Source organism: Pseudorca crassidens, chromosome 12 (assembly GCF_039906515.1).
Source record: "Pseudorca crassidens isolate mPseCra1 chromosome 12, mPseCra1.hap1, whole genome shotgun sequence".
Classification (NCBI taxonomy): Eukaryota; Metazoa; Chordata; class Mammalia; order Artiodactyla; family Delphinidae; genus Pseudorca; species Pseudorca crassidens.
The window spans coordinates 20,141,208-20,166,148 of NC_090307.1; the positions used below are offsets into that span (position 1 = coordinate 20,141,208).

General features: G+C 36.0%; 1 protein-coding gene across 4 annotated transcripts; it reads right to left on the minus strand.

Annotated features, from left to right (window-relative positions):
* Positions 1-1,219: 1,219 nt before the first annotated feature.
* On the minus strand, positions 1,220-24,928 carry C12H18orf54 (chromosome 12 C18orf54 homolog). Of its 4 annotated transcripts, none has more exons than XM_067699051.1 (9): positions 24,794-24,928; positions 23,727-23,823; positions 21,492-21,820; positions 20,001-20,783; positions 19,295-19,445; positions 15,944-16,046; positions 9,590-9,721; positions 8,196-8,266; positions 1,220-4,776 (listed from the first exon to the last, which is right to left on the minus strand). In XM_067699051.1, the coding sequence occupies exons 3-9, from the start codon at positions 21,772-21,774 to the stop codon at positions 4,692-4,694; spliced, it is 1,608 nt and encodes a 535-aa protein (XP_067555152.1). In that variant the 5' UTR covers positions 21,775-21,820; positions 23,727-23,823; positions 24,794-24,928; the 3' UTR covers positions 1,220-4,691. The 4 variants fall into 4 exon arrangements, 3 of the variants coding, with proteins under 3 accessions (XP_067555152.1, XP_067555150.1, XP_067555151.1); XM_067699049.1 differs by lacking the exon at positions 24,794-24,928 and adding an exon at positions 24,411-24,618; XM_067699050.1 differs by lacking the exon at positions 24,794-24,928 and adding an exon at positions 24,132-24,388.
* Positions 24,929-24,941: the final 13 nt, after the last annotated feature.

Genomic DNA, 24,941 nt, shown 5'->3' on the forward strand with positions numbered 1-24,941 from the left:
AGTTCAGATCCGTTTTCTTTTACAAAATTATCAAATTCATTAGATTTTGAAAATATTGGCCCAAGGTTTCTTACTGGGCCTGTTTTCCAAATGACCTGACATTTTTGCTATTTTATCTTTATTCCAGGTTCTTGGCTTGGACAGGCTACATAGTATATTGCAAAACAGGGAGGTCAGAGTTGGACAAGTGAAGCATTTTTTAAATTTCCCTTATGATGTTTTCTCCCACCAAAACCTTTCTAGAACCTGACAAGTTTCCATGCCAGTCATCAATTTATAGTCTCTCAGCTCCAAATTCACCCTGACGGGGCTCACCTGATGCTTTCTGGCAGCTCCACCATCAGTAAACAAGGTGGGTATAAAGACACCAGGTAGTTCTCTGCCCCAGTCCCAGTCCCAGAATGTATGGTTCTCCTTGGCGACCTCACAGACCTGGCCCAGGCTGGTGATCACCTTCCCAACTTTCCCAATACAAACCCCTTACGCTCCAGGTGTCCAGCCAGCACTGTCCAGCATGCAGAAAGAATCCTCACTCCCTCTCCAGGCCCACACCCAGACACCACCTGCAGCTTCCCTGAACCTTGGAGAATGGCTTCCCGCTTGCCTAGTAACTGAAAACCGACTCTGGTCTGGACAAACCAGTAAACTGTGCCATCAAGTGACTGCAGCTACAAGCTCTGACCCCAACTCTTAGCTCCTTCTTACAAGGTTGTCCTTCCTTGAGCACTCTCCCTTATCTCTGGGGTACCATATAGAGCTCTCTTATATCTTATGTCTTTTGTCACAGTTTAAAACTTTTTTTCGCCCTGTGGAACCCGCGAGAGAGGGAGGCAGCCAGGTCCAGGGAAACACCACTTCTTCAGCTGCTGCAAATGCTGAACTCCTGGGAGTCTGACCAGTTTAAAACTTTTTTTTATATTAAGCTTCTCTTGTTTACAATCACTGTGTGGTTTCTGTTTCTAGATTGGACCCAGACTGATAGTTTCCCATCAAGCCAGGCTCAAAGAAGCAACACAATGAAAACCAGCCACTGAAAGTTTCCCTAGACTTAGTCCTAGATCTGTAAAATAGTTCATGTACCTGATGAAATGCAGAATATATAAAAACTCAAAACTCTTAAAAGTTTCCAGGGCTCAAGAGGTTAGAAAGCTTATAACCAAGTCATCCAAAATACAAAAATGTTAATCTTATTTGATAAACTGCAATATCAAAAAAGAAATCTCTTCCATAATAGGTTTAATTTACCTCATTTTAAAAAGGATTTGCAGGACATCACATAAATAAAGGACGTGGTTTCTCCTATCTTGAGCTTACAACCTTATATAGGAAATCAGGCTTAGAATTATCATTTAACACTTTAAATTTACATGTTTCTGGTTATACATCATTCTGTAAGAGACACTATCAAGGAGACAAAACAAAATCAATCATCTAATACTTTTTGAGACATTTTCTCCCCTAAGGATACAAATTTGCTACAAGAAGAATATCAAAAACATAAACAAGAAATGTAACAACTAAATGAGCGATGGGGAAGGAAAATGGAGAGCCAACCTACCAGAGTTTGGAAGGTGAGAATGTTTGGAAAAGTAAGTATAAACTCTGTCAGAGTTTTAAAGAAATGGCAGAGTTAGCTTTAAATAACCAGAATGAAAGAAAACTGAGTATTTCAAGTATGAGAAATAATATGCATAAAGGTGAGAACATACACAGAAAGTCTGGGAGAATCTGAGTAAAGCAATTTAGCTGCAGCAAACTTGCTGAAATAAATCAGTAAGATTACAGTGGCGGTGTGTACAACAGTATCTTGTAAACACTAGTCAGGATGTCTTTGGATGTATGAACTGAAAATGAGGGGAAGAATGGTCATGGGTGAAATAAATATTAGGAGGCAAATGGACTAGTCTCCGTTAATGTAACGAAGTTGCTACATTGTAAAAAAAAAAGTTGTTACGCAGACATGTCTGGTCTACCGTAAGGACAATGTAGAATAAACTGGGAGGGTAAAAAACTAATACTTTTGTTCAAAAAAGGAAAATGATCTTAGCCACAGATGAATTTTGTTCCCTTTCATGCTACTTGCCTATTGTCAAGTTTACTTCTTGAGAGCACTTCTAACAAAGACGTTTTGAGACATAGTGAAAGGTGGGACAGGAAAAAAGGAAACAAATTCAAAGTAATGAGTGATTCCACATATTCAAAACATAGGGGGAAAAAAGAAATCTTGTCATGATTTATCTTCAGGCAACGTTTTGGTATAACTGCATATGATTTAACAAGACATTATCCGAAACATTAAATACAAAATAATAACCCCCCAAATCCACATTTATAAATTTCAACAAGAAATAACATAACTAGAGAGACATATAACCCAAACAAACCCAAGAAGACAGAGTTCCTCAGTTTGGTCAGAAATCTCTATGAAGTTGAAATGAATTGTCCCAGAAAAAACTGAGAGTTCTTACTGATAACAAAGAAAATACAGTTGAGCTTCAAGTCTTCACATAAGCATCATACTTTTATCGCTTGATCTCAAATAATTTTTGGAATTAGGTTAAATTTTTTCATGCTCAATTAAAAATCTGAAATGTCTTATTAAAATTTTATCACTTTTTCTATTTAATATTTTTCAATATACCTAAAAGAGAGAAAAAGGTTGATAAAACTTTATATTCACAATTCTATTTTTAAAACTAATTGTTCTCATCTGCTTTAAATTCCCAACTCAGCAGTCTCAATACTGTTGTCTCCTTTTTTTCCTCTGGAAATCTCAAAATAAAAAATACTGAAATATTTAACAATTAATTAAATCAATTCCTTAAAGAATTTATTGAACATTTATCATTTACATTTTTTTCTTGTTTGAATCTCCTATATATTTTTTGAAAGGTTAGAATTAATCATTTAAAGTTCTCTTTTTTGCTAAAAAACTTAAACTTCCATATTTAATACAAAAGGAAAAATACTCTGGGGTAAGTATAATCAAGTTTCTTAAAATACTAGTTATAACAAAATTTTAGAACAGGCTTATCTTATTTAGTACTCGATATATGTTCTTGCAAATGGAAGAACTAACCAAATCAGTGCTACTCAGAGTCAACACAGCACAATAATCCCTTTGGAGATGCTTTCTAGGTATACTAAACATATTATATCTGATCAACAGATAATATGTAATTATCTGATATCTTTGTCTGCTCTGCCTTTAGAATTCGTTGGATACTGGATTTCACTGGAACACGCTCCGCTCAGATCTATGTTCATCCACTTAAAATCTATCTGCACTTTTAACAGCCAACCACATTTCAATCATCAAAGTAATGTCTTGTTTGATTGTATGCAAACTATCTGCTGTGAAGCAGAAGACCATAATCAGAAATAGAATGTCTGCGGCAAAAACACCTCCACAAAGTAAACACAACAAACTTATTAGCAAGTGACTCTCAAGCTGGGCAAAAAGAATAGTACAGTGACTGACTCACTAGGCAAGGAAAAGAAAGACAGGATTCACTCCACAGTCTCTGACATGTAAGTTCTATAACAAAGGCCTTAGATAGTGCTTTAAATTGGGGGGAAAAATTCTTTGACCCAATGTACTTAGAAATTCCTATTTGACAGTGAAGCTACTTATTAGCAAAAACGCTCCAATTTGGGTAGTGTTAATTTGTACTATTTGTATACATACCAATTCTTTAATTTCATCAGGCTTTTTTAATATGCTTCGCCATGTCTTATGAATTATTCCTTCATTTTGTTGGTAAAGATGCTTCCTGCTTATTAGACGCTCATTTGGTAGAAGTTGCAAAATTATAGAGCTCTGTTCAGTCCTAGCTAGTGACAAACCTTAAAGAAAGTTCAGCACTTACAAAATAGCTTTAAAATACAGTTACTTTCTAATTTTCCATATTCATTTAAGTTTAGTTATCAAATTCCATAAAGCAACTGGCCACTGATATAGTTTTTAGTAGTTTGAGCTAACCTCAAAACTTAAATCTGGGAAATAACATCAAAATATTAAAATCTCAAATATCCCCCCCCAAATATTTTATAAACTGTCAAGTACTGTCAAGATTATCTTACATATAGAATCAAAGCATTAATTAAATGAGGTTTTCCTGGAATTCACAATATAAAACATCCTTTTAGCACTGCACCAATTAATGTTATTTGCAAATATAACATATTCTTAAATGTTTGCTTTATGAAACTAACATACTTCCATATGGATAAGATACACCATAACAATTTTGACATTCCTCAAGCTCCTTAAGTGGATACTAACTTTATAAAAGAGTCTATTTAAGAGATTTTGGATAGAAACCAGGAAAAGCTTCTTAATGATCCAGAATCAGATGATAAAATGATGAGGATGCTGAAGAAGGTTAAGTCCATGTAAGCTTCAAGAACGGAAATCATCCATCTTTGAATATTAGACATTTGACAGCCTGAAGACCAAAGTCAGACTAGGCCATATAGTGTGGGTCCTTCTAGTTCACCTCCTGGTATTTTGGCACAAAATGAGGATAGACCACAAACATCTATGGACATTTTCAAGTCTGGTTTTTAAAAAATATATAATACTTGAACCAATCACAGAATAATATATGGCTTCTAATTACTTTGTCAGTTTAAGCAATAGGAAAAAAAATACATTTTTGTTCTGTGGTGACTACTTATTGGTTAGACTTTTATTTTCCTCTTCGTATTTTCGGTGACTGTTTCCCACTGGAATCATCAACCAGGTCTCTCAGGCGAGATAAATGGTGCAAAGCCCTTCATTAAAAAGTATAAAACACATTATAAACCAATATTAAGGACTGAATAGGTAATGCAAAAAGAAATGGTAATTATATTGTTTCTTAACTTCAAAATTAGTATGAGAGATAAGTTTATGGAATAGTTTTAGTATCAAAACTGAAAATTTTTCTTTACAAAACCTTGCAATCTGAATAACTGAGGGTTAAAATAATTCATCTAAAATTCTATAAACACTTACTTAAAAAAATTATATGTTTGACATTTAAGGGTTTTTTTTTTGAAAGTGTGCCAAGTAGCCTAATAAGAAACAATAATAGGTATCACTTGTGTCACACTTAAAGCATCTTTTTCATGTACTTTGCAGAATGAAATGATACCTTCTGATATACTGTGTATATCATTTAAGAAATAAAGGACATAATTCATTTTTAACATGTACAATCAAGAGAGCTAAATTTAAATAGCACTAAAGAATCAGTCACAATTGAGGAAAACTCATTTTTATTGAGCATGAGGGAAAACAAATGACAATTACATTGAATAATGCAGTATTATACCAACACCCTGGTTTTTCTCAATCATCCCTCAGACAAACCAAGAAGATAGGAGCCCTTAACTTTCCAGTCTTCCTCTAAAAGTATTCTTTCAGCTTTCCTTCTCCCTTACCCTTCAGATCCTTGAGGATCACTCAAAAATATCAGTTAATCAACCATATTTCAGATCTCTGATAAATAAGAGACCAAGAAAAACAGCAATAATATACCAGTAATCTCTAAAGTGAGAAGTTACTGAAAGGTGGTGACTACAACACCTTATTCTACAGTCTCCAACACAGGTTCAACTGATGTATATTAAATAAAATATATCTTCCACTTTACCAAGGATAAGGAGAGGGAGGAAATTAGTAGTGTTAATTACTGCATTACGTCTATTTCCCTGTACTCTATTTCTTAGACACTTCTACTCAAATGTATTAAGAATCTGAATTCTGCCATCCTTTTGGCAGCTTCTGTTAATTTCTGAGATTGTCATCTTCATTATCTAAATGACAATAACTCACCCAGAGTTACTAAGCAATCAGAGGTAAAATTAGACTTTATTATTTCTACATCCTAATATCTCTCTACTTAAAGAATTATTTTCTTCCTACAGACATATTTATGAGGAAGAAGATAATCTTCTTTAAATATACTTGGGGCTTATCTTCCTTTTTTCTTTTCAGGCTGTGACTCAAGAGAAGGAAGATGACAGGTGGCTAGAATCTGATGTTACTGTTTACAAATCAGAGGGTCAACAGATCCTTTAGATTTAGAGGGTCTATGAAATTGGATGGGGAAAAAAATCATCTTTATTTTCACAAAATACTATCTCTAAATTAGCATTTCCTTCCATTATGAATGTAAGCAACAGCCAAAATCTGTGACCTCATACGCCATAGAAATCAGAGGTATTTTCATATCACATTATAGTCATTGCAAGTATGTTTTATACTCATCACTACTTCAAAATTACAATAGTTATATAATAGTTACAAAATTACAACAGTTATTAAACCCACTGCTAAAACATACGTCCTCTAAGTCTTTCTGTCTACAGTCCAAAAGTTCATATGACATAACTGGCCAACTATTAGACAACTTTAAGTCTAGTTTTCATCCTCCAAATAGTGAAGTCTCACTGGTAACCCAGACATCAATGCCTTCCAATATTCCCTTTCTGTAATTGTTTGCTGATCAATATGAGAAAGGTAAGTAAAAGAGCACACCATGGTTTAATGCTTTTATTCAAGTTATGCAAAAGGCCTTCACACTAATACATGTTTTTACAAAATGAATTTTAACTTACCTGTATTTTAAATGTATTGTCTTATTTTAAATGCAATAAAGAGAAGCATATTTTACTAATTAGAAATGTATTTTAATATTTTCATAGTTAATTCACTATAACTGGTTTCCTTTCTAATCCCATGTACTATATTTTATGTCTTTAAAACAAAATGTCAGGTAGAAAGGGGAGTGGGTAATAATGGGAAGGAATAAAAAAGCTAAGTAGAAGTGTGAAATCTTCAGTCTCCCTACCTCAGCTACGCAATCATTTGGCAGTTCCTTTCATCTAACCTCTATCTCCCGTTTTGAGAATAAAGCAATCTGTTTAGAGAAGAGTCTATCAAAAGTGATTGGTATTTCAAAGTTAAGTGTAGGGAGAAGGGAAGGATAAAATTGTAGAAGGAAATTATTCTTGATTTTCTTCTCTCAAAAAGTGAAAAAGCAGGCTAATGGGGAAAACATCAACCTAAGGGTTGTATTACAACATTGAATAGTCATTCACCTTAAAAACTGAAATTAAAAAACTCATTTCTTATTGTGACAATGTATCTATTGATGATCATTCAAGTAAATACTAATCAACCCACAGAAACTCAGTAACACTGATTATGTGATGGCAATTTAGCTATACTTTACCCATTGACATCTTACATTTGTTTTTCTACTAGTACTACTATACTGGCTGTTCTCTTAAATACGATGTTTACTGGCCTATATTCAGCCTAGAATCCAGCAAGAACTGAATGAAAGGCTTTTCAGAACAAACTGCCCACTCTTTCCTAGATCTAAGTAAAATATGAGCACATTAGAATAAAGAAAAATGTTTGCTTTAGGGTCAAGTTTTGCAAGTCTGAGAGCTAATTCTGTCTATCCCTAGTGTAGAACGAAGACCAGAAAATTGAGCAAGAAAAGAGATCTCAGAAATGAGACAACTTCCCAGCTATCGTTAAGTTTGGTTTCCACAGCATGGCCTTTAGTATTGAGAATTACAAAATCTTACACATTCATATGTGTAAGGGCGCTTCATATTCACACCATCAAATCTATAAAATAAATACCCGTCTCTTCTACCAATATCATGACTATAGGAAATTCTTCCCAACTTTTTAAGATATGTAACTAAGAAAATAAGTAGATTAACACCTTAGGGCATTTAGACCTATCTTTATATCCAGGACATTATATCCACTTAAATTTCTGTGGCGATATGTCAAATAATGATATACTTACTTAGGATTATTTATCTCTTCTAGAGGGAATATATGACAACACATTTCACGTACAAGTTGTTCTTCCAGAATATCCACACCAATACTATCTCAAATTGTTGGTATTACTCAGAAATGAAAAGATATTTTCCCTAGGCCATTCACATCTATTATATTTTTAGTGTCTACAGTTATCTCATTAGGTCCTAAGAATATTTTCAATAGAAAATAGCGCAAATTTAAGAGAAAATCTCAGGATTAAAAATTATGCTCCAAGAATCTTAAATATACCTAGCACACCTCCTCTTCCAGCTACTTTAATTCCATTCTGTAACCTTCTGATTTCAATCAGAGATGTTTGTATCCATAACATACTCAGAAATTAACAGAGAACACTTACTTTTGAAGTGACCTATTAACAGGAGCCATACTTTCCTTCAACTGTAATTTAGAGAAATCATCTTCTGAAACCTATTATTAAAAACACCAAATATAATAGAACAGTGAAAATATTATATAATTATAAACTTATATGCTATTTAATATGTGTGATTAATAAGAACATTAAAAATATTGTCTGCATTCCCAAGGAAATAATTCTAAGCAAATAATTTTCAGTAAAGCATTAAATATATATATATATATTTTTATTCTAAAAATACTACAACTTTTTCATCTTGCAACTGTCCTAAAGTATGCTTCAAAATGTTTGTTCATTAAATATCAAATCTTGGCTTGAAATTATGACTTTACTGAACAAGGCTTTATCTCAAGAATATTTAAAAGGGGAAGGAAAAGAAGGATGGATTGCACTGTATGTTAGTGTCATGATCATTAGAATGTAAGGAGAAAAATTAAGAAATACAACTTAAGTGAGTAGCATGTGATAGTTCCTAAAATCTAGTACACTCACTTGTAATGAAAACTGAATTTTGTAAAGCTCTACTGAATAACAAAATAAACAATATCAATTAAAATGTATTAAGTATTTTCCAGGTATTAAGTTTTTACCAGGTGCCAAGGACTATAGTAAGTACTTTCTATAGTTTGTTTCAATTTGTCTTCTCAACAATCTCATTTTACAGAAGAGGAAACTGAAATTAAGGAGGTTAAGTGATCTGTACAAATACTGCACTTGCTAGTAAGTGGCAGAATTAGAATTCACAATCAGGCTTGGAAGAACATAAGCTAGGTTTGTAAACACTATACTACTGTGAGGAAAATTCGACCCCTATGAAATATCAGCCCAAAGCAGAAACAGATTTCCAAATTCCTAGGAAATACACAAAAACACAATTACTTTAAAATAAAACTTTACATAACCGTATTAAGAGTCAATAAACACATGGTAACAAAATTAAACTTCAGATGACAAAGGTTATGGGGAGAAGTCTAATGTTGAAAGGTTCTCTAGGCCACCTCAAATTTAAACACAGGAAGTTGGACTACACAGAATAATTTTGTAGGGCATTAAAAAACAACTCTTACAATCCTTTCATCTACAGTTTTAATAACATCATATCTAAATACGATGTTGTATTTATAACCATAAACTTAATAGAACAATCCATTCAGGGGTACACAACTGCAAAAATCTTACAGTATTAAATTTGAGTAAGTTACTTTCTAAAAAAAAGAATAACAACAGTACAACTCTACGACATGTGTTATATACCATGCTTATTAACATAAAATTAGAGTTGAGGCTAAGAAAGACCTAGGAGGAAATCTTATCCTTCACAGATCTCAATTCACATTCACAGATTTCAATTCATAAATTAAGTTTGTGCTTACTTGTTTAATTTCGCCTTTTGGCTGTGTGGTTTTATTCTGATTAAAACTTTCTTGCACTGCTTGAAGATTAAATAACATTTGTTTCAGGGCTTCAACAGGACCATGGTGTTTCCCTCCAGAAAGGGTACAGCTCTAGAAGTTAAAACAGATGAATGATGAACCATCCAAATTCAGAAGGGGAAAAGTTCTATTTTGTATTATTTCCCCACAATATAAATTAATGCAAAATCCAAACAATACATGTCAATAAAGTATTCCAACAAATCAAAACTGTAACTCATAAACCTCTCCTTACCCAGTCACTTAAAGACAATCACTATTAACAGCTTGGCACATCCTTCCCAGTCCTTGTTCTTTTAAAATGAATGGTACATGTTTACATTTGCAATGCGTTCACTTAGTACATTTAAAATTATAGATTTTTTGAACTGAAAGGTCCTCAGAGAGCAGGTAAGTCAATATGCTCTTTTCAAGTGTGTAAATGACGCTGGTTATCAGCTGAACAAGGACTAGAATTTCAAATATCATATTCTCTGCACACTTCCAAATACGTTTTCACACAGGGAATGCTGGTTTTTCACCTCTTTATGGACCACACATTCCTTGCTACCTTAAAAACACTCACACCTCGATTACCACTGATCTTATCTGCATCCAAAGAAGGCAACAGCACTTAGCCACATAAGGTAGCCAGTTAAGAGAACCTGTACAGGATATTTTTAAACTTCTTTTTTAAAGTCTTACCTTTATTTTTACATCTTTCAAATGAGTTGCTGTGTCCTGATAATCATCCACAAAGTGGAAAATAGGCCTCTTAAGATGTCTATAATTTAAAATATTTCAACATGGACAGTATAACATATATACGAAGTTAAGCACAGTGGCCAAAAAGATTTTAAAGGCACTCTCCACAGTTATATGAACAGGGTATAAGAAACAAGGTGTGGGAACGTAATAAAATGGTGCAGCTCCTGTAGAAAACAGTATGGTAATTCCTCAAAAAACTAAATACAGAATTACCACAATGATCCTGCAACTCCCCTTCTGAGTATATACCCAAAAGAAATGAAAGCAGAGATTCAAGCAGATATTTGTACACCTACGTTCATAGCAGCATTATTCACAATAGTCAAAAGGCAGAAGCAACCTAAGTGTCCATCAACAGATAAATGGATCAACAAAACATGATACATACACACAATGGTGTATTATTCAATCTAAGAAAGGAAGGAAATTTTGACAGATGATACAACATGGATGAACCTTGAAGACGTTATGCTAAGTGAAATAAGCCAGTAACAAAAGGAACGATATAGTATGAGTCTTCTTATAAGATACTATGGATTGAATTGTGTCCCCCACCCCAGAATTCATGGTGAAGCCCTAACCTTGAATGTGGCTGTATTTAGAGATAAGGTTATAAGGAGGTAATCAAGGTTAAGTGAGGTTATAAGGGTGGGACCCTGAAACCATAGGATTAATATCCTCATAAAGAGACACTTAAGAGCTCAAGGAAAGGCCATGTGAGGACAAAGTGGGAAGGTGGCTTGTATGCAAGCCAGGGAGAGAGCCTTCACCAGTAACAGAATCAGTCAGCACCTTGATCTTAGATTCCCCCACCTCCAAAACTGTGAGAACCAAATATCTGTTGTTTAAGCCACCCAGCCTATGGTATTTTGTTATGGCAGCCTCAGCAGACTAAAACATATACGGTTCCTAGAATAATCAAATTCACAGAGACAGAAAGTAGAATGGTGCTAGCAGAGGCTGGGGGTAAAGGAGGATGGGGAGTTAGTGTTTAGTGGGTAGTTTCAGTTGGTAAAGCTGAAAAAGTTCTAGAGATAGACAGTGGTGATGGTTGCACAGCAATGTGAAGGTACGGTACTTATTGCACAGAACTATACACTTAAAAATCGTCAGGGCTTCCCTGGTGGCGCAGTGGTTGAGAGTCCGCCTGCTGATGCAGGAGACACGGGTTCGTGCCCCGGTCCGGGAAGATCCCACATGCCGTGGAGCGGCTGGGCCCGTGAGCCATGGCCGCTGAGCCTGCGTGTCCAGAGTCTGTGTTCAGCAACAGGAGAGGCCACAACAGTGAGAGGCCCGTGTACCGCAAAAAAAAAAAAAAAGGTCAAAATAGTAAATATTATATATACTTTACCAAAATTTAAAAAAAAAGAAAGAAAGAAAAAGAAACAGGGCATAAGGATCCAGTTCCACTTATACTCCTACAACCTTGGAGACAGCACCTGAGGCATTATCTCTAAATGATCTGCATCCAGCCACTGGTTTAGAAGAAATTCAGGTTGCCTAATGCCAACCATAAAAGTTACAAAAGCTTGCCTCTGCAATTTGCTATGTCTGCCTTGAGTGAACTTTTCAGGCAAAATTCTGGTCAGAGTACCAAAAAAGAAAACTACAAAACAGATTATATGAACTGTTCTGTGCCACTCATGAATGAATGTTTAATAAACGTTGGCATGTTTGATAGAATTTGTTCTGAGACTTCTCATTAAATCCTTGTAGTGAATGTCTCTGAGTATGTCTTTTTGTATAGTATAGCTCTGACTCTCGGAACTATAGTAATGTTTCATGTATTCAAAAACCAATTATTTAAACCACATAAAATGTGGGAATAACCCAATTTACACAATAAAAAAAATGAGCCACCTAACAGCATTACAAATGAACAACATGACCACACTGAAAGGAGTTGGGCAGAAAATAATTAACCACGGTAACCTTGGAAAAGAGTATTTTGACTGGATATTGCAAGGCAAAAGACAAAAAGAACCATACACAAATAATATAATCTAATTAGTAAATGTGTTTCTTACAGCAGTATGGGTTAGCAATTCTGAAACTATGCATATGCTAAGACTGAAAAAATAAGTAAACCTATTATAGATAATAAGAGTAAAGATTCTCACCAGATGAGAAAGAAGTTACAAATAAGGAACAGAGGGGCTAAAACAAAGCCTGTGGTATTGGACTCGAATAAGTAGTATCAGTACGAACTCATGATTTTATACCTACATATAAAATATATATATGTAAACAGATATACAAATAAGTATGTGTGTATACGTGGCTTAGTAAACTTATGTTTCCTAAGTCTGCCTGCTGAGAAAGTCTAGAATAAAAACCCAGCAGCAATAAGCACACCTAGTGCCTAGATCTTAGTTTCTAAATACCATTTTCCAATAAAAAGAACCATGGCTCCTCAGAGAAGTGCTCAAAAAAGCATAGGGACATGTCAAAAGGACACATGGAGCCAACCTGAAGCAACTCTTTATGGCCTAAACTAAAACAATTTAAGCAAAAAAATAAGTAATAATATTGTATTGTGTTAAACCTAGAATAAAATAAATATCTATGAGTCCTAATAAAAATAGTTTAATAAATAAATGGGGGAGAAGGAATAGCTCTTCATTACACAAGAATTTCAATTAATAATGCAGACAAAAAGTCAATATCCACCAATGGATACTAAATTAGTAGATGAAAGTTTGAGACTACTTGCATAGTCTCACAGTATCTCCCCTACGATATTTATTAATTACAAGGGGAAACCATGATTTTACTAAAGAGAAAACCAGTAGGCACCACGTGTTCAAGACTAACATCACAAGTATTAATATATTATAATTTTATATATTACATATTATTTTATTAACATGTTGCTCTGGACTGAATGTTTGTGTCCCCCTACAATTCAAATGTTGAAGCCTAATCTCAATGTGACAGTATTTGGAGGAGGGGCTTCTGTGAGGTAACTAGGTCATAAAGGTGGAACTCTCATGAGTGGGATTAGTGCCCTTATAAGAAGAGAAACAGAGAGCTTTCACCCTCTCTGCTCTTGGCCATGTGAAGATACAAGGAGAAGATGACCATCTGCAAACTAGGAAGCAGGATCTCACCAGACACCTTCATCTGGACTTCTCAGTCTCCAGAACTGCGAAAAATAAATGTTTGTTGTTTAAGCCAACTGGTCTAAGGCATATTTATTACGGCAGCCTGAACTAAGGAACATATCAATATTACCAATGATATCAATATATCATGAACCCTCTGATATGATGCACTGAGAAGGGCACAGCATGATTTCTGTTGCATTCTTGCCAAAAATTCATAACCTCATTCTAATCATGAGAAAACTTCAGATAAACCCAATTCAGGAACTATCTACAAAAAAACCAACGACCAGTAACTCTGAAAAAGTGTCAAGGTCATGACAGACAAGGAAAGACTGAGGAACTGTCAGACTGAAGTAAATTAAGACATGACAACTAAATGCAATGCTGGATCCTGCAACAAGACATTGGTAGAAAAACTGGTGAAATCAGAATAAGGTCTGTAATTCAGGTAACAGTATTGGGCCTATGTGATCATTATGATATAAGATGTTAACATTAGGGAAGCTGGGAGAAGGGTGACAGGAACGACCTGTATTATCTTTGCAACTTTCTGTACATCTAAAATTATTTAAAAATAAAAAAACACCGTGGTAGTGAGGCTGTGTGTGTAAAGGCATAAGAAAAGGGATTAGCTGGTTAGTATTTAACAGTCATCCATCTCAAACTCTGAAAAACTTATGCAAATTTGTGCCTCTACCAGCTCTCCTTACCCAAGTAAATTGCACCACCCAATCCTTTAGTTGCTTGGCTCAAACATCTTGGACTCATCCTTTGAATCCTCTCTATCTCCATCCTATGAGGTCACCTTCAAAACATATCCCAAGTCTAACTATTTCTGACCATCTCCAATGTACCCACCTAGCCCAAGCCTTTACAATCCCTATCCTGGAAGACTGCAAAAGCCTCCTAACTGGGTTCCCTGTCCTTCTCTAGCTCCTTTCAAGGTCTATGTTCCATACAGCTGCCTGTTTATATTTTAAAATGTAGATCTGATAATTTCATTCCTCCAAAGTACTCCAGTGACTTCTCATCTTGCTGAAATAAAACATAAAATCTTCATTCCATTACTTACATAGCTACATGATCTGACTCCTGGTTACCTCTCCATCTTATCTCTTAACCATTCATCCTTGTTCTTTCTGATTGAGCTACACTGTCTGGACTCTGATATTCCTTGAACATGCCAAACACTTTTCTGCGTTGGGGTTTCTGCACTTACTATTCCCTCTACATGTAAAGTTACTTCCCTATGGGTACACACAAGGCTTATTCACTCATTTTAGGTTTTGGCGCAAATATCACCTCTCTAGAGAGGCGATTCCTACCTACTCTAGTTAAAATTTCTCTATCCCAAGTAATTTTTCTTTATAACATTTTGTAGTATCCCCTTATATATTACATTTTGATATAGCTTATCTCTCCAATTTGGAATAAAAAATCCAAGATGCAAGGTTTCTTCTCTCTTATTTACTATCAGGAATACAGTTCCTAGAAAAGTGCTTGGTATCCAAATATTTGGCAAATAAATATTTGATAATTAAGCTTCACTTAATCAGCATCTGCTATAGTATCTTATACAGAGCTCTAAGGTCAGGGACTTCCCTGGTGGTCCAGTGGGTAAGACTCTGCACTCCCAATGTAGGGGGCCCGGGTTCAATCCCTGGTCGGGCAACTAGATCCCACATGCATGCCACAACTAAGAAGTCTGCAACCCTGCATCCCACAACTAAGACCAGGTACGGACAAAATAAATATTAAAAAAAAAAAAAAAAAGAGCTCTAAGGTCAGACATATTCTGACAGCCTCTACTTTCTCTAGTAAATTTCACTGAAGGAAAAGATACATATTGTATTAAAATTTTTAGCTAATTTTTGTTTTGAGTGTTCAATCTCTCAAATCTTCCAGATGTTAAAATATCAAAAGTGTATTTCAATATTTAACAGCCATGGCTTATACTTCTAAATCATATTATATATCATTCCTTATGTGTATATATACACATTTACACTTCATTTTAGGGTTACTTGCAAGATACACATATGCTGATTTTATAAAACTGGATAATAAATTTCCCATTTTAAATCATAGGGGTGATAATTGCATCTTAGAAACATAACTCTCAATAAGCAACCGCGCTATGGGAAAATATAATTTACTCTATAAGATTCTGTTTTGTATGTTTTTCACAAGAAAAAAAAAAAACCATTGTAATAACAATTTAGGCTCCCTGTAGAGTTCAATCCCAGGTCACTCTACTTTAGAATACTAAAATAAAATTATCAATAATTCTAGGAGTGATGGTTTTATGGAAGTGTGTTGCGGAAGAAGGGATTTTAGTCATGTTTTGTTTTATACTATCTAAATAACTTAGAAATTAATATCTATATATATTAGTCATAAATATTCTTTTAATAAGTTAAAAAGATTTAACATCACCCACCTGATTATCATTATTTAAAAAGTCTTCAAGGAACCCGTCAGCATACTTTGCCCTTGAAGTTTGTTGAACACTATCATCAGAGTTAACCGGAACAGGAGATTTGCTGGGATTTAAGGATACGAGACAGCAAATAAGTTCCCAATTTACAAAAATTAGACAGTATATAACTGATGGTTATCATTTAAAGTGGTCACCACTAAATAACCATTAGGATTCATATTGATGCTGCTTAGTGATTCCTTCACCTTCTCCCTAAACTTCTTCCTTCATCCTGCCCTATCTCCTTGCTTCTCCTTTAAAGCTTTAAGGAAAAACTATATAGAAACTGAAGACATTAGTCTTCAACTAAACAAATAAGCCTTCAAATATAAGTATCCTCCAAAAGCTCATTTGCTTGAAATAAGCAGTGCATTTTTCCAATTAAACATTGTTAGTTACTCAATATTAATACACAAAACTGCCAGAAATTTATTAACAGTTTCTACTGGGATGGCAGTTACATGCTCTTCTACGTCAAAGCAATAGGACAGACTTCTCCCCCAGAACTGGCACATATTAATATAAAGGACAGATAAAAGTGGGAGAAGGATCAATTTTGAAATTAAAATTCCTGAGTTCAAATACCAGTCCCACTCACTTATATGACTTCACAAAACTTTATCTTCAGTTTCTACATTTGTAGCCCCACTTATGTCACAGAAGTATTGCATAAATTAACTCAATATACCTGGTACATTGAATAGAGCTCAATAAATAATAGTTTCTATCTTGATGTCCAAGCAGAAGGAAAGGGGATCCCCAGCAAGAGTAAAAATTTTCCCCAAACCAAATTCTATTAGTTACAGAGAATAAAGAAACTCATTTTATCTTTTTCATTTATATATCAATATAAGATGTATCTCTAACTCAAATACTCAGATATCTAAGAATCTTCTTAAAACATTTAAATGTAATAATGCTTTTTTCTCAATAATTAGCAGCACTTCATTATTGACTCATTTGATCTGTAATTTACTAGGAACTTTTTCTCGCTTCCAAGTAGTCTTTTCTCCCATTCTTTACCAAAGAGTTTGTACATCCACCAACTATCAACAAAAAAGCATTTACCTCATTATAGAAGATGGGTGCTGGATATATAGGGAATCATTATACTATTCTTATACTTTTGTATTTGTTTGAAATTTTCCATTATAAAAAGTTAAACCAAAAAAAAAATTGTCTGGTTGTAGTTATTCTATCTCTCAGTACACTACTTGGAGTATTTCCCAGTCAATTTTGTTTCTGATGACAGATTGATAATAATTTGTCATTATCACAGTGAAGTAAGGTCTATTCCTTCTTCTCACACCATCATTAATTTAATGTAAAACATATCCATCATAATATGAATTTAATCTTCCAAAAATCAACTACTGTACCATAAGGTACTAGGGCAAACCATTAATAATAATTATACAAGTTAGAAGTCATAGTATCTAATTACAAAATACATTTGATGCATTCAAAAATTTTACTCTTAATTTAAGCATCTCTGATATGATTTGCTCACCCATTTTGGTTCCACTTGAAAGCAAAGTATTGCAGCTATAGGACTTTACAAATACAGATACAAATACAACCAACTGATACGAAGATAAGAAATTAGTAAAGATGAAAGATAAGTTTAAGAATTAAGTGAGCTAATTACTAACCCAAGTTTTTTTTTTTTTAAAGATATTAATGAACCAACAAGTGCGAAATGAAGCTAAACAAACAAAAAATACTCTGGATGATCATCGCCACTATTAAAATTTTTAAGAGAGCATCATAAATCAGAAACTGTCCTAAGTACCTTATATTTACTTATTTTTTTTAACATCTTTATTGGAGTATAATTGCTTTACAATGGTGTGTTAGTTTCTGCTGTATAACAAAGTGAGTCAGCTATATGTATACATATATCCCCATATCCCCTCCCTCTTGCGTCTCCCTTCCACCCTCCCTATCCCACCCCTCTAGGTGGTCACAAAGCACCAAGCTGATCTCCCTGTGCTATGCAGCTGCTTCCCACTAGCTATGTATTTTACATTTGGCAGTGTATATATGTCAATGCTACTCTCTCACTTCGTCCCAGCTTACCCTTCCCCCTCCCCTTATCCTCAAGTCCATTCTCCACATCTTCATTCCTGTCCTGCCCCTAGGTTCATCAGAACCATATATTTTTTTCTAGATTCCATATATATGTGTTAGCATACGGTATTTGTTTTTCTCTTTCTGACTTACTTCACTCTGTATGACAGACTCTAGGTCCATCCACCTCACTACAAATAACTCAGTTTTACTTTTTATTATGGCTGAGTAATATTCCATTGTTCATATGTGCCACATCTTCTTTATTCATTCATCTGTTGAAGGACACTTAGGTTGCTTCCATGTCCTGGCTATTGTAAATAGTGCTGTATATTTATTTTCTAATCAACTGAATCCTCACAACCCCAAAGTAGAAGTGATTTGTACAGAGTCTCAGCAAGGAAGTGACAGAGCCAAGATTCCAAACTAGAATTAGTCAGTGTCCACTTACAAAAGAATAAGATGTTCAACTGAGAAGGAATCAAAAAAAGGATTCAGGAATTAACAGACTGTCTGTAACAGAATGAAGGCTTAGACAACTGAAGATAATAAATTAGCAGAGCCTAAGGCAGGACACAGAATTACCAAGAATGCATTTCTGATGAATATACGTGTAATAATATCACTAAAAGAAACTTTCCTACCTAAGCTCTCGATTCCTCCTCTATACTCACATTCACGGGTATCTAGGCAAACACTTTTTAAATTATTCTGAGAAACTATGGCATAGAAAGGTTAAGTCCACAAATGAAAACAATCTTAGAAACTGCAAACATTTACCATACAAGAAAATGCACCATTATTTACAGAAAATAATGACTAAGAAAGTAAACTGTAAATGAAAAGAAATGAATAACTAATACATGGAGAGAATATAGAGGAAGAAAAAACTTAAAGTAAAAAAAGTAACGAGAATTTCAAGCCTTCTCCATTTGCAAAATAGTTGCTTTTGGTTCTAATTCCTCATATTTAATATATATTAATATTTTACAGTGCAACAAAAGGACCATGTAACAAAGACAAAAATTATATAATGTACCTAAGATTATGAAATATTATGCCATCTTGTGGTAACAAATGAAAAATGCAATTTAAAGCAAGCAACACTGAAAGCTATGCTCTACAGAATTACCATGTTATTACCACTGTTAATTATCATTGTTATTTAAAAGATAAATCAGATGTTCACATGACATTCTTCATTTGGAAAACTGAATAGTTTTTCTATTGTAACTTACTTACAAAGTAACAGGAATATTTTCCCATGATCTTTCTGCTTCAAGTTTATCTAATGAACAAGGACTGTCATCCTTCTTCAAAGACTTCGGTAATTCTTCAGTACAATGCTCTAGATTTCTCTTGGCCTTCAGGATAAGCAATTCAATTCTGTCACCTAATTTAAAAGATCACATTAATTCTTTAAGAAAAGAAATAAATGCAAAGCACAGCAAAACCTCACAAAGGCAACAAGAATTCAGATAATTTGGAATACACACATATCTGTAATAGCAAGCTATGTTAAAATGTGACATCTGGGGCTTCCCTGGTGGCGCAGTGGTTGAGAGTCCGCCTGCCGATGCAGGGGACATGGGTTCGTGCCCCGGTCTGGGAAGATCCCACGTGCCGCAGAGCGGCTGGGCCCGTGAGCCATGGCCGCTGAGCCTGCGCGTCCGGAGCCTGTGCTCCGCAACGGGAGAGGCCACAACAGGGAGAGACCCGCGTACCGCAAAAAAAAAAAAAAATGTGACATCTGTTGTGACACAAAGAAAAACAGAAAAGACATTTTCCAGTCACAAAATGCTACGTAAATGAAGACCATTAAGAGTTCAAAATAGATATATCACTTGATGGTTACATCAAGAATATGACACAAAAACTCCTAGATGTGAGGTCAAATTTATAGCACTTTCTTTGGTTCTTAAAAACAACAACAAAACAAAACAATTACCACTGAATGGCTTTTTGGATCCTGGGAGAAGTGGATTGTCACACTGACATTGGCTATGTTCAGAATCACATTCATATTCATTAACTAATCCTTTATCATCACTCAAGGAATGTGAACTGTTTGACGGTTCAAAAGAATATTCAAAACAATCTAATTTATTCATTAGCTGAGAAGTTCTTTGTGCCTGGTAACTATGCCTAGGGGAACAGTGATCTTCTTTAAATATTTGATAAATCCTTTGACTATTTGTATCGGGCAGCAAGTCTTGATTGTAGAGCCAGACTGGGTATTTGAAATCCGGTATACTCGTTATCCCTGAAACATTAAGGTCAGACTTCTGGCTAGTGAGCCATCTTGGGTAATTCTTTTCAAGTTTGTGTTCTGAACTATCCCTAAAAGATGATTTCTTGTTAAAAGATAAAGATGGTACAGAAACACATTTATTAACCTTATTCACAAGTTTTGGGTTTTTCAGCCTACCACACTGCTTTCCTTTTACATTTGTGTATACAACCGGGGTAACTAAGTTATCCTTGCCCAGGAGAGTGGCTGGTTCTTGAAAATTTTGATTCTTTTCACTGTTGGATGAACTCAGTCTTCCAGTATGTTTTTTGCTTTTCTTGCTAATTCCATGACCTGCTCCAACATAAGTGAAAGAAAATGATCCATCTGCTGGAAGTTTTAATAGATCATCAGTTGTTAGGCTAATGGAGTCCATGTCATTAATAGTCTGTCCTCTACAGGATAAGGACAAATCTTTTTTATCATCAAGATTTTCAAAAGCTGAAAAACAAAGCATAGTTCTGTTTACCTTCCTGTATCACATATAAAAATACTTTATAATATTCAACAGTAAATGAAAATTAAGAATTAAAAATCATGTTTGCCATTTTCCCTTCCGGAATATATTCTCCACTTCTGAGAGTAGAATGTAACCTTTTTCCACACTAGGGGCCATTCTGTAAGTGCTCAGTAAAGTGTTAACTGGATTATCAACAGATGCATTTTCCAAACTTGTATTCATGGAAACCTTACCAAGGAAAAACCCTTAACATCTTGTGAATATTACTGTCCTACAGAATACAGATCAGGAAGACTAATATAGCCCTAGCCCATCAATTGGAACTGATCAAGTATAAACTCTGAAAGGCTGAGATTTGTTTAAAGTCATTAAGCTAGTTAATGGAAGCTAGAACCACCAAGTCAATGCTATTTCTGTTATGCTATAATAGAACGGCTTAAGGGTTTAGGATCAGCCATCTACTATTATTAGTTACATTTCATGAGCTTCTCCTCTAAGGTCAAAAGGGGATCTTACCTGAAAACCCCTGAGAACCAGAAAATTACAGAATCATTTAAGAAATATAACCAGATCTCAATATTACAAGTCATTTTTACCCCAAAAGAAGCATTTAGTTTTCCAAGGCTACAATACATCTCTCAAAATGCTTTAAATCGGTAGGCAAAAAGAAAACAAAGAATAAAGCATACCATTCTTTGGTTTATAAACATAGTTGGAGAATTCTGGCATATTAGCAGAACATTCATCGATGTTAATCTTTCCAGTGCTTGCACCAAGATACATACAGCTTAGATCAAAATCATCAATATAGGCCTGTAGAGCCTGAGATGCAGAACTGTACAGTCTATCCTTATACTGAAAAGAGCCATCAGAGTTAGAGGAATTACTACCACTCAGGTTGCAGCTTGCTAACAGAGAAGATACTGAAGATTCCCGAGAACAAACTCTGCGCTTTGTATTTAATTTTGCCATGGCTTCCTCAAAATGGGTTATTTCCACTCATTCCTCTTAGAAACAACTGTAATACAAAAGCAAAAGGTTAAAGTTCCAATTAAAAGGAATAATAGCTGTACAGAGAGAAATTACTAAATCTGTAAACGTTTTATAACTTTCTTTAAAAAATAAAATCCATTATCTATAAATTATTTTTAGGTAATGCACATTATAGATTATCTGTTTTAATTACTGTGAATTCCTTCATCATCAATTTAGAAAACATTTATTGATCACCTATTATGTGCCTGGAATTATGTATACAAAAATCATCTAAGACTATGTATAGAAAGTACCAAGGGAAGAATACTCACTTTTTTTTTAAAGTCCTAAAAACTACGATGTACAGTCTTTTCTTATGCTGATATAGGCTATGACATCACAATACCTAACATTCCCCTATACAAAATATTTTTCAATTCTTAAGCCTACCACCACGCGCTGCACATAGTAGGTGCTTGATAAATTTTTAAAAGGCATCAAATGACGTAGCTGAAACAAGAAGGAACAATGGAGAATACCCACCTTCAACATTTTAAATGCCAATTTGTAACTTCAGCCAACCCCTTCCCCCAAGACTTGAGAAAACAAAACAATTTACAATATTCATTTATAAAGAAATAAACTGCAAGTCTTACCATATAATGAGCTAGCAAAATGTTCTTTTCCTAAAATAACACTGTCAATAATCATTTTCTGACATTCTTTTTTTTTTTTTTTTTTTTTTTTGCGTTACGCGGGCCTCTCACTGCTGTGACCTCTCCCGTTGCGGAGCACAGGCTCCAGACGCGCAGGCTCAGCGGCCATGGCTCACGGGCCCAGCCGCTCCGCGGCATGTGGGATCCTCCCAGACCGGGGCACGAACCCATGTCCCCTGCATCGGCAGGCGGACTCTCAACCACTGCGCCACCAGGGAAGCCCCTGACATTCATTTTTGATACTATCCTCACTATTTTCAACTCTTATGTAAAGTGGATTCAGCCCACCTCTCTTTCAAAGGAGACAATAGTTTGGAAATTGCTTTAATGTATTCATCTGTTTTTCCATTATTAAAATTGAGAGAATTCCAGTCTACCTTAATATAGCAACAATAGGATCTATATTTGAAAACCAAAGAAATAACAGAGTGAACAGGTACTACTTCAGTAAATAATATGACATTCTTTTAGAATTAAATCAATGGATTTTCTGAAGTAAAAATGAAAGCTTAATGTCTAGGACTTAACACATGCTATGATGTTATAAAATTAATGTTTAATTTTTGGGTATAATTTTTGGAATGTTAAAGTTTTAACAACTTTTAATGTAATCTTAATAACTGTCAAATTTGACTTTAAAATACTGAGAAAGTTTTCCGTTTACGAAGAAAAGAGTAAAAGGTCAGAGCTGACACTAGTCAGTGCAAAGCAGCAGCAGAACATAAGATAATGGTTATTTAGCCTCTGCTTTCCCTGAATGCTGTGATGCTATTGGTATACCTCTAAAGAATGGCTAGGCCAAGTCAGCTCTGCCCTTTCTTCACCCCTCTCACTAATGATTTTAACTTTTCTCAAGTAAATATTGCTTGGATCACAAACTTGACCAAACGTTTCCTCCCTTATTCCAACACAGGACAGGTTACCGATTTTACAATTTATTTTACAAAACCTTGAAAACGAAAACAAAACCCTAAAAAGGAAAGCTGTTGGATTACAGTTCTCAGTAAGTGGGTAATAACATTTATTTTAATTCACAAAAGGCAAAAAGAAAATCCACAACTGAATTTTTATTGTGCAAAGTTTCCAAAAGTACACCAAAGAAGAAAGAAAAGTTTAACCAACTCCTATGCACCCATCATCCTGCTTCAACTACCAACACGACGAAACTCTATCCACCCACTTCTCCTCACTTCTGCCACAGAATTATCTGGAAGCAAATTCCCTGCATCTTACCATTTCTTCCGTTAACACTTCCGGGTGTATCCCCAAAAGGAAACCCATCATTCCGACGAATAGAACGTTAGCACGAGTGGCCAGAGATCTCTACTACCTTTCATTCAAAAACAGAACGTAGAGCGTTAAATTACCAATGAGAATAGCTCACAGGAAATGAAAAACAACTCTTAGAAATAACAGCTCTGATTTATGTTATGAAAATGAACATGTGCTTGTTCTGCAGCAAAAAGACAAGAATTAATGACCCTGGAAAGCGAAGATCGCTGGCGCCCCTGCAGCGGAGCATCTTCGGCTTCAAAGCTTCCGCCCTTAACTAGGAAACACCTCCCTCGGGGATTCCAGCACCCACCCACCCACCCCCCCACCCCCCACCGCAGTCCCAGACACAGGCTTCTCACAAACCATTCATCAGACAACAAGAGCGAGCAGCCAGTTTTGCCGAGGTGACGGCCCCTAAAGCCCAAGACCCTGCCTCCCCGCCCGCTTCAATCGCCGACAGCGCCTCGAGGTCCAGGTCAGGTCCTCTCCTTCCCGTTCCGCGACCCTCCCCCTAAAGTTGCCCGCTTTCCACCGGGACTCTCATCCCGCCCCCTCCCTCGGGAGACACCCCACCCCTCCCCTCGGGCTGTCAAAGGATGGGACGCCTTTCGAAAACACACGCCCTTTTCCGGCCAAACTCACCGACGAAGGCCTGGAAAGAGAGAAAAGCGCAGACGTCCTCAATTCTCCACCCAAAGCCCTGTCCTGCCACCCGACGGGAGACGTGACAAAGCACCCAGACCCGGACGCCGCCCGGCCTCAGGTTCCGCTAGCTCGCAGGTTCCTCCGCCGTCAAAGCCGAGTGCGGATCCCGCGCTCCCTTTCAAACTGACCCAACATGGCGCTGGCTTGCGGTGCGCATGCGTGGCGCTCGGGGGCTGGGGCTAGCAGGGCGAGGGGCAGGGGGCGGGGCGGGGCGTTAGGTCGCTCTCCCTGCTGGGAAGTGTAGTTTCTCCCTCCCGGTCTTTCTTGGGCGGGGAGGTTCTCGACTACCTCCGCGTCGCTACTCCGCGTGCCTTCCCCACCTCGGTCACGGCTCTGCGCGGCCGGTCTGCGCATATGACAGGCTGAGCTTCCTTCGGCCAGTTTCCCGGGGCTTCGAGACGGGACGGGGCGGGGATGGGGACCTGGGGCCCCGGCGGCTGCCGTTTCGGTCGCTGAGAGCCAGCCCTA

Bases quoted from the DNA above. Each gene is read 5' to 3' on its own strand.
- C12H18orf54 (XM_067699051.1), bottom strand. From the start codon at position 21,774: ATGGCAAAATTAAATACAAAGCGCAGAGTTTGTTCTCGGGAATCTTCA. The intron at 8,267-9,589 runs GTAAGCACAAAC...TTTTAATAATAG, and splicing joins CAAAAGGCGAAATTAAACAA to GTTTCAGAAGATGATTTCTC. The intron at 4,777-8,195 runs GTAAGTGTTCTC...TTTTTAATGAAG, and splicing joins GTTAATAGGTCACTTCAAAA to GGCTTTGCACCATTTATCTC.